This window comes from Morus notabilis, unplaced genomic scaffold (assembly GCF_000414095.1).
Source record: "Morus notabilis unplaced genomic scaffold, ASM41409v2 Scaffold803, whole genome shotgun sequence".
NCBI lineage: Eukaryota > Viridiplantae > Streptophyta > Magnoliopsida > Rosales > Moraceae > Morus > Morus notabilis.
Window position 1 is genome coordinate 277,822 of NW_010359912.1, and position 11,346 is coordinate 289,167.

General features: G+C 33.8%; 1 protein-coding gene across 1 annotated transcript; it reads right to left on the reverse strand.

Annotated features, from left to right (window-relative positions):
• Window positions 1-1,504: 1,504 nt before the first annotated feature.
• LOC21394339 lies at window positions 1,505-3,051 on the reverse strand. Its single transcript, XM_010095340.2, has one exon. It carries the CDS (start codon window positions 2,895-2,897, stop codon window positions 1,698-1,700), a length of 1,200 nt encoding a protein of 399 aa, XP_010093642.1. The 5' UTR covers window positions 2,898-3,051; the 3' UTR covers window positions 1,505-1,697.
• Between the last annotated feature and the right edge of the window lie 8,295 nt (window positions 3,052-11,346).

The window sequence follows — 11,346 nt, forward strand, 5'->3', positions numbered from 1 at the left end:
TTCCTTTGAAAAAATAAAAATTTTAAATGTTTTATATCTTTTTTTAATAGTTTTACATCTTATTACAAATTTTAAAACACACACATAAAAGAAAAGAAGATTCTCTAAGCGTATCGGTAGGTCTTATTATAAATTTTAAAACATACATAAAAAAGGAAATTTTTTTTACGCTTAATGTACCGATATGTTAAATTTTTTTAACGACAAAATTTACATATTTTTTAATTTGTACATAATTTTATATAAATTTAACACAAAAAATCTAACATGATATATTTAAAAAAATAAAAATAAAAATAAAAATGTGAAGGCGCTTTTGCACCTTCCTAACTATCCCATCCTCATGTACGGACCCTGAATTGGTCCCCACATCACGTGGTCCCTCCCTTTTCTCATTATCTTGCCCTCCCGTTTTCCCCACAATTACGGAGACTTTCACAAATTGCAACTTGCATTCTTGCAAGTGCCTCGTCTTTTTTATTTTTTGTTCACATTCTAATCTCCTTAATTCACATTCATACGTATCCAAAAACTCTCTTTGCCTGTCTAAAAGAACAACGAGCGAAAACACGCGCAACCTCGTAGTTCTGTCTCTTAAAAGCTAAACGGTGATAACTGAGGTCGTTTCTGTGTCAGTTTTTTTTTTTTTTTCTTTTTTCTTTTGGAAAATTGAAAATCCATCCTTGTTATCTCTTTTCCCAAATTCCAAAGAACAGGAAAAACAAAATTACATCCTTCTCTCTCTCTTTCTTATCTCTGTCTTTAAATGATTTTCTTAAAAGGCGAGATATTTCCTCAGAGGACTCTCTACTACTCTTCATTCACCTGGCTTTCCCACTTGCTAGTGTTGAAAAAGGATTTTTTTTTTTTAAATAAAAAAAATCTGGTTTAAAAAAGAAGAGGTGTTAAGTTTAGAGTTCCAAACGACAACGTTTTGGGATATGAAAATGATGCGCTGTCCCACACTAGGGCAACGGAGCAAATTTCTGATTGGAAAGCTCAGCTTCCCAAACGCGGGACTCCAAAACGGCATTTTGAAGTTTCAAAAAAACAACACTGCACACGTGCGCTGGTGGGCAATTTGGGAATCTGAGCCATTTTTAACAACTATTATATGAATCTAGAACGTAAACCGATCATTCTGTTCATTTAAATTTAAGGAATGTTTGGTTAGATGATTCAAACTATGATTTGAATTATGATTTATGATTTGTTAGTGTTTTCTCTAAAAAAAAAATATACATAAATTAAAAATAAATTTTATTATAATAAAAATTTTTTAAAAATAATCATATTTAATTTTTTTATTACAATACAAAATTCTTAAATAAAATTATATCTCAACATAAATTAAAAACTTAAATTAATAAATTAAACGAGTCCATAATTACTTAAAAAAAAGATAAAATTATACTATTATGAGTACATCTATAAATTTCAGACAAGAAAAAGGAACAGAAATTAGATGGTAAATTTTTATTAATTATTTATATTATATTTTTGCTTGTAATTTGAACCCTTTGATCGTTTTTCTTTTCAATTTGTGATATGGTTTCGTAGTACATCCCGTTCCCCCGTGTATTTCAATATTTTTACCAAAGGGGAAAAAAAAAAAAAAAAGCAAAACCCGAGGCTTCTTTAAATTTAAAAAAATTAAAAAAGAAAAAAAAACAAAGAAAAGAAAGTCGACGCTGGTATCATGACCGGGAGACGGATTCCGCCAGTTTCCCGATACGTTCCACAAGCTCCGGCGAGAGTTTCTTAACTGGTTTCCTCCCCTTTTCCGGTCGGAAATCAAACCCAAAAGCGTCCGAGACCTCTTCGGAGCTCCACCCGGCTTTTCGGAGCGAGTCCGAGAACCGATCCGCTTTCAGAAGCAGAGCGTCGAGAACCGCCTGGTTGTCTAACAAAACCATCTCTCCTTCGAAGAATCCAGAGGCCGATACTTGAACGATTTCGGATATGTCCGATTCGCTCCACCCGCCCCGTCTCAAAACGGATCCTATTTGCTTTACGTACTCGTCCACCCATTTCGGAGCCTCCGATCTAGGCATGTCGAAGAATCTCTCCGGCGAAGACGACGAAGATGATGAAGAATTTCTCCGGCGGCGGTCGACGGCTGCGTCGCTCCAGAACTCCACCCACCGCGGCGTCCTGGCGCCGGTGTCGAGGCTTCTTCGAGAGAAATTTGAGGACGAACCGGCGGATTTCTCGCTCACGGATCTTTGCTTCTTGAGGAGGTGAAGATCGGAATCGGAGTTGCGAAACAGAGACTCGCGATCGAAGAAATCGGATAGATCCAGGCCGCAGCAGAAGATCCGATTCTCGTCGACGAAGAAGATGGGGTTTCCGGCCAGGGAAGGATTGCAAGGGATGTAACAATGGTTGAAGATCGGAATCAGAAGCGGAGCTCTCTTCAGAGCATTTCTCGCGACTTTCAGTGCCTTTTCTGGATCGGACGGTCTCGGACCCCAAGATTTCGACCAGAGAGTGTTCCGCGCAATCTGGAACGAAATCGCGGCGATCGGGAGGTCGAGAGAGGCGCGGAGATGGAGGCGAGCGCCGGGGGAGCGCCAGTCGGGGAAGCCGGCGCCGACGGGGAGGCCGGCAGAGAGGACGGCACGGAGGTCGGGAGGAAAGGCGAAGCCGAACTCGGCCTCGGCGCGGGCGAACTCGGCATCGGAGAGACCCGGCTGGACCTGGACGCCGCAATTTCGGAGATGTGTTGTCACCTTCTCCGCCAAGGAAGAGAACGAGAGGAGGCCGTTTCGCGCGGGAACAGATGACGTGGCGGCCGAGCCGCTTGCTGGCGCCGCGGCGGCTCGGGCCGATAGCCGGCGGAGGCCGGCTACGTGAGCCGGGTTCAGACCGGTCATTCTCCGGTCCACGTCTACCATTGTGACTCAGAAACGAACCGTCTACCCTTTCCCCTCTCTCTCTCTCTTTCTCTCTAAAAACAGTTTGGTGTGAGAGTTAAGTGAAAACTGAAAATGGTGAAGGAGGAGAGAAAAAGTTGGAGTGCGAGAGCGAGTGTGCTTTTTCTGTGCGCAGAGAGAGAGAGACTTTTGTTGTGTAAACAAAGGTTTGGAATTTATAGCTGTTAATGAGTGGGGCCCACTCTGAGATTTTCGGTAATATAATATCATTCTTTCAATTTCACTAAATTGCCCTTCTATTTTCCTGATAATGACTAACTTGATTATATTTCATTAAATTAATCTAACCCCAGTACCCCACTATTTACTGTTCTTTAAAAGAGCTAACGGTTCTTTTCAGTAAATAAAGGGTGGGATTTGGGGAAGTGATTGTGTTGGGAGAGGAGGCTCTCCACTTTTCTTAACGGTATTTTATTTTAGTACCAAAGTAAAAAAGAACGTCTTATTTATTTGTTTTAACAGTGAGTGAATGGAACGTTAAGATTTCTCTAATTGTAATCAATTAGACTTTTGTTTGATGTTAATTCCTTCTTAACTTTTTTTTTGTTATTCTTGGCTCTTGTATGACCATTCTATGGCCCATAAGTAATGATGCATTTTGTTAGACAGCAAAGATAAAGGGGAAGCATACAATCATAAGTCCACATTGTTGTACACTAACTTCAATTAATAAACATTACTTTGTGCTAATTTCTTTAGAAATCAGAAAGATAAAACATTAACAAAGCTGTTTAATTGATAAATCTAATAAGCTAATCATTGGTTATAACTTATAAGCATAAGATTAAGCTAGAAGATGTTCCATTGTTCCTCAAGGTGAGGGCATTCTTTGCTCATTCATTATGTTCCATAGTACACTCCTAATAAATGTGATTTTATCCTCTTTTTTTTTCTTCTTTTTTTTTTTTTTTTTTGTGTGTGTGTTTATTCCCATCCTGGTTGAAAGTTACCACTCAGTTTACAACCCCCCAAAAAAAAAAAAATCGAAGCACTACGTATGAAATAATGCAAATAAATATTGATATATTATATGTGTTTTATTATTGTAGACCACTCATTTAAGAAGAAAAAAAGTACTTAGAGGCTTCACGAGTATTAAGCACCACACTAATAAAAAATGGACTCTATCTGTGAGTCCCGCATGTGGAACTCATCTTTTATTGGTGAGCGGTGCTTAACACTACTAGTGTCTTATAGTATTGTTCATTATATAAGGAAAAAATTGGATTATTTTTTCTTACTACACAAATATAAAGTATTAATTTTGATTTTTTTTTCTTTGCTAAGAGGTGCAAAAATCAATCTTGTTTATATTATTTCAGCTTTTTTCTTTTGGTAAAGTTGTTTATATTTTTTCAAGTTAATTAAAGGAATTATAGCACATGAACCAAGTGTTATTATATAAATATAGTCCTTCAAATGATGAAATGCTATTATATCATTTGAAAGGTGGTCTTTTCTTTTCTTCTTCTTTCGCTTCTTTCTTCACTAGCATTTGAGTCCAATAAAAATTATACTGGATAGACTGAGTTAACCAAATTATTTACTCGATACATACACATATACACACACTATAATCTAATAAAATTTGATGAAAATCATATAGTTCAAAACGACGTCGGCTAGTTTCCTCCCTACCATAAATAGAATTAATAAAACTTACTAGTATCAAAATGTCAGCCATGATACAACCAGTGCCTTTGTGTTGTAAATCCAACAAGAAAAAAAAAAAAAAAAAAAAAAAAAAAAAAAAAAAAAAAGGGAATTTTAACATTTTTTTTTTTTTTTTTAAAAAAAAAAACATAAAACGAAGGGAATTTTCCAAGTTTTTAACAGCCGGCCGATGCCAGCTTTCTATACGTTATGGGCAACTTCCCATGCAGCCATTATTCCCTGTTCCTGTCTTGCTCGGATTAGATTGATTCTGTATACTTTTTTCTTTGATTCTCTCGATTGTTCAAAACCCTTTTAGACACTTTGAAAAACTCCCCAATTTCTCAGGCTCCCATCTGATCATAGTAAAGATTCCACTCCCTTTAATTGATTGTTTTGAGCCTTTCCTAAAAGTATGTGTCTCTTGTAATTTTACTGTCCCTCCAATTATATATCATATTGCAATTCTCGAAATTTTTGTTTTACCATCTTTTAAAGAATAAAGCTTGGTACAATTCCAATTTGGTCAACATCCAATCATGTGGTTCAATTTTGTTTATCGTGATTTGATTTGTTGAATTTAGCCTAATTAGATGTTTTTGTGAATAGTAGAAATCAACACCGAATACGAATAGTGTTCGTTTTTTCATATCCTATAATAGAAATTTTAGATCTTCATTATTTATTGTCAATTTTGAATTGATTAATCCTTTCAAAGGAAATATTTAGCCATCTTCTCAATTGACAAACGTGGGAATAAATGAGATAAAGAGCGAAATTATTAATCTAAACTAAAGATTTTATGTTCAATATCACGTTATATATTATAGTTAATAATTTATCAACACATTTCAAAAGTTTTAGTCATTAATAGATGGATCAACAATAATCTTAATATTTTTAAAGCGCCACTTTTTGAAAAGAGATCAAAAGAATCATACTAGTTTAGAAGGTCATTCATTTTAAAGGAGTTGATTTTTTTTTAATATTTTTTATATTTTAGACTCTGTAAGCCAAATATGTAATAACTTATTAGCAGCAAGGGTATATGTAGAAGTATGAGAAGTTACTTTCTGGGAAAATGTTGTGTGGATGTGATAAGAGTAGGCCTGCCATCCAATGCAATTAAGAGCCGAATTGCATTATTTTGTCAACATGACTTAAAAATTGTGCGTCAAATTGTCAATGAGAACTGTAGAAATCAGTGTAATTTAAGTCCCGTGAACCTAGTTGGGTTTAAAATTTAAGTTTTATTATAGTAAAAAATTCTTAAAAATAATTATATCTAATTTTTTTATTATAATAAAAAATTATCACATAAAATTATATCTCAATTCGAATTAAAAATTCAAATTAACAAATTAAACGAGACCTAAATTTTTTTTTCCTTTCCTTACTTTGCTTTTAAGTAAGGGTTCGTTTGGTAGATAGATTCAGAATCATGATTTTAGATCTTGATTCAGAATCAGTGTTTGTTTACAGTAATTCTAAATCATGATTCAGAATCAGTGTTTAGTTTGTATGATTCTGAATCATGATTCAGAATCTGATGTGATATTTTAAACCAGAATCACTCATGATTCTAAAACCACATCCTCTTGATTCAAGGTGATTTAAACTCCTGATTTTAAATTATGATTCAGAATCATGATTTGAATTCAAAATCATGAATCATGATTCTTATTCTAAAATTATGATTAGAATCATCTTAATTTTAATCTCCGTACCAAACGTGCCTAAGAAACCTATTCAATATTAACGGCTACTTTTTCAGGTTGAGCACGTGGTGGAAGCACTGATATTCCCCAAGAAAATGACCAAAACGAAAAATTTTAAAAATGGTTGGGATTCTGGGGCAGGCTGAGGGAAGTTTATACATAACTTTGGTAAATTGACTTTAGAGAATCTAACATGTGAGATTAGCCTTGAGTTTCGTTCTTTGTTCAAACAAATATTGTAGAGTTTTTTTTTTTTTTTTTCGTATAATAATTTGGTCGGCAAAGATGTAACTGGTCAACGGTTTATTAGCTTAAACAGTTAATTATCTCATTGTTAATTGTACAAGCTAATTTGCCTAAAACCCAGTTAATCCCAATTAGCAAAAATCCACTTGCAACTTCTTAGTTTGGAAGTTACTTCATTGCCACTCATACCAAACCTTATAACAATTCTTTAGTTGTTGTTTGTTGTTGCACCTTTTCTTGAGATTTGCATGGGCCATATCAATATGCAAGGCAAACCTTATTAAGCAAATGTACTATACCCTTTAGAAATAACACTCAAATAAAACAAAAACGAAAGCAAAAACAAAAACAAAAACATAATAATCAAATATTTTCTTTGAAAACAAGGATCTTTGGTGAGAAATGGAGGGAAGTTTTGGCTTAGATTTGTGGGACTTTTAGATGGACCGGTTAGTATGGTCTCTTAACTAGCAACATGAAGTGGAAAGCTTAGATTGGATTTGTAGGGCGTCTAAGGGGTGAATGGACAAAATATCATGGCCAATATATGGACCATATTATATATGTGAGTTAAATTAACAAAAACGTCCATCAAGGGGTCGTCAATGGTTGTGTGAATATGGAACAAAATTGGACCCTTTGCACAAAGTAATTGGAGCTTGTCATTGTCTTTGTACGTGGAAATAGTAAACATTGTGAGGGTCCATGTTGGACAAAAAATTGCCTTGACAATACTTATGTGTGTGGACGTAGTGGGCAACATCTCTCACTTGTCTTCTTCACATCTCAAATTATTCAGTCGATCTATCATTCTTCTTCCTTTGGATTTATGTTTAGATACGTCAAGTTTTCAAGATGTATACAGTTAGTTGTTTCTAAATGAACGCAGCTATAGCAGAAAAGTGTGTGTGTGTGTATATATATATATATATATATATATACTTTTCATATGATAGATATTGATGGGTGGAAAATATTTTATTGAATATAAATGTTGACAAAAATTAATGCATATGTTTACTTCCATTGTCACTTTGCATCCTCTTCGTATAAAAAGAACAAAGCATATCTACAAAATTAATTGTTAATTAATAGCTATAATTCATGGAGGTTAGTGGAAATTGCATGGCAATAATGCCTATTAATCCCGTTGAGGGAATCCAAAAGCAAATGTGTTTCCTTCTTTAACAATAAAACTAATTTTAAATAATAAGAAAGAAAAAGTAAGAACATTGACTTAAGTAGACACACTTAAGATATATAGAACACGAGTTGATTAATATTGTCTATCTCTAATGCTAATGCGAACATTAATACTATATTTAGCATAAAAGAATGTGAAAATTAATGACATATTTATGTGTTATTCTATTTTGCATTACAATGGGTAATGCTATTTCAAATATATCTATTTTTGTCACAATTATTAAGTTTTAGAACTTATGAAAGTGAACCTTCTAATTTTTGATAATATAAAAATGACTATTTGATAATTATTTAATGTAATTAATAGTGTAGCACAATTGTTGGCCAAAGCGTGCCTGTATCTTGGGATCTTTTACAGCTCTCATTTGCCTCTTTGTATTTCGCGTCTTTAGTCCTTTTAATGATAGTGTTTGATTGTTTTTTTTTTCTTTAAGGGTAATTTCAAATATTTCATAATTGGTGTCAAATTTGACACCAAATGTTGTATATGATAAATTTGAGTGTCAAAAAAAGCACTATATAGAGAATGGTTTTTTCCACTCAAATATTAATATTTGACGTTGGTACGTTAATGTAACAAATGTAACGCTCTAACACAACTAGGTTAACCGAAGACCACGTGTATAAAATTTATCTACATGCATTAATTGGTAAATACGGTGATGTCACTATGATGTTAACAATATATAGCATTTTAATATATATATATATATAAGCAAAAAGAGGATTGAGTTTTCATCATAATATTGTAATCCAAGTTGGAGCCTCAAACATAGACTAGGACAAAAGATAGAAGATAGTTTAGTGGTTTGTCGTTAATGATGATAATTGTACAATATCAATCCCATTATTATTAAGATGGGAATGCATGCTTGGAAGAATAAAATCATTTCGTAGGGTAGGATTTAACCTACAAAATAATCCCAATAATTTATAAGCTCGATCAGGTTACAATAATTGTTTAATTACTCCAAGAGAGATACACCATCCCATGTGCTTCACTAACCTCGCAGACATATTTAAAGGTTGGAAACGATTAATAAATAGGTGTCTTTGGCTAAGATTTGTATTGGAAACATGGGTTAGTTAAAGCTTAATACAGGCGGGGAATTTCTTAAAAATATGTTCTCATGTCATTTATATTTCCATCATTGAATATTCAAAGTTTTAAGTCACAAAAGAAAAAAAAAACAAATCAATAACTTAACAAGTCTAAAAAGACATCACAATCAATTCATGGAGGTTCTCTTTTATTAAAAAAAAAAAGAAAAAGAAAAAAGATTTTACTACTAGAAGGATTGTAGTACTTTTCATGAGATTAGTAAGAATAGAGCAAGAAATTGATGCTTTCCCTAGTTCATTTTGTGTATTGTGCAGCATCTTTCGGCCAAAGTGGATTAGATATATCAATAAAATAGTGGCCCCTCGTGTGGGGATCGCAATTTCCTAATATTATTTATGTGTGCAACTTTTTTTTTTTTTTTTTGTCCCTAGACTAGAAATCAAGTAGCTATGCAGGCACGAGTAAAGGTGTGAGAACAAGTAAAAAGCTGAAAATGGGCATCTACTAATTAATTTCATTGAAAAATTAGATTCGTGCGTGTGATAAGGATGGAATAAAGTTGAAAACTTGAGGGTTCTAAATATGGTAGATCTTTTCCATTCATATATATATATATATATATATATATAATATGTAGGTCTTTTTATGCCCTTCTTTTGCCTTTTATGTAGCTTGAGCTTAGAAGATGTCCCGTGTTGCTCACGGGATACAAAAAGAGAAGCAAAAGATTTTAAGGCCCCAGCATGAATAAGGTGTATCCATGGCAACTTGGTTTCCATCCACTTTGCTTCCTTTTTGGTTTTCATTTATAATCTTTTCACAATCCACGTTCATGATCAATTGCTTTCATGATCAGTATCCACGGGGAGGGAAAGAATCTCTTACTAAGTTGAAGTTTTGATTGGAAGGTTGGTGGAAAAGTAGTTTGGACTATCAATATATTAATATATTAGAACAAATGTTTGTGTATAAATACGTAGTAGAATTGTCTTAAATCCGGCACCCGGATCAGTCCAATACATGTACTTTTTCTTTCTTATGCTCGTGTAGTATCATTCGTAAGTATGTGTGACATTCTGTTTGTTTGTCTAATTTTTAATAAATATAGTTAAGTACATATAATATTGAGTGTTACACGGACATATAAAAAAGGTTACGCGTACGAATAAAAGATGTTGCACGTACATATAAAAAAATATATATTTATCACATTGGTCCAGATGCCTGGATTTAAGATTTTGCCTATGTATATTAGGCTGATCAAATCCTATGAAAAAGAAAAAAAGGGAATCAACTGTACCTAAGTTTGCTTCTCCTACAATAAACATGAGTTGACAAGGTTTTCCATTTTTCATTTCTTTTGTGGGTCTGTAAGGCACAAATGAATAATGATTACTCGACACCCGAGTGACGTAGATTAGGTAGGAAAGAAAAAGCCCACTAATGTTCTATAGAATTAGGCAGAGGGTTTACAAATAATGGTGAAACTTCGAGCTGTTCGGTTTTGAGTCTCTCAAGGGCAACTGATGTTTCATATAATAATGAAATTTCAAAGTTGCACAAGTATGAACAAAAATTCAAATTTTTACGAAAAAAACACTAATAAAAAGATTTGAGTTGTGATTCAAACTAATGAACAGTACCCTTAATTTCGAGGTTCTTTAAGGGGATTGGAACTAAAGCGTCATATTCAATACTCTTGTTTTATCTTCACAACTCAGTTCCAAAATTGCTTCCCTCATATCTATCTTGTTTCTTGCGGCACTAGTATTTTAGGTTGGGGTATTGAAGGACAAGATCAAGCGAGTAGACAACACCTCAATGAAATCTCATGCCATTGCAATCATTACTTTTAGCTTATTTATCTTTGGATTCTTAAAACATCTTATCTCCTTTTTGAGTCATCCCACATTACCACTCTCAAGATCAACAAGAACTAGAGAATCGCAGTGAAGTCAATATCCTTTTTCTTTTTTCTTTTTTTTTTTTCTTTTTTTCTTTTTGTTTCTAGAAGAGATAAGATAGTCATCCAGATTTTATCCATGACAACCGACACACAAGTCTCCACTATCTTTAAAAGTGGTTTTGAACCAGATTTTACAAGCAATCTCTAGTATCCTTTCCTTATATTCACTTCTTATAATCAATGAATTTGAATTTGTACACAAATGTCAATCAAATCACCAACAGAGATTGCTAATTTTGGGTTTTGCCGATGCCCATTCATCAGCCAGATATATCCTGGGATCCACACAACACGTTAGCCAAGTTCAGTTCTGAACTTCACAATGACGCACGCTATGGAATAAAACCATAAAGATCAATTATTATTTCAAACGGGTGGTTTTGACTTTAGAATCATTGGACTCTTGTTGGTCCCATATCTCCCATTCAGTCGTGTAAAGCTCAGAATGTATAACCTTTGCCTTACAAAGGGGCCAAAATCCCTAACTTCTTTTTTAATTACATATACAAAGTAGTCGTTCAATACCAAACAGGGCATTCCTGAAGGAAAAGGGAGGGA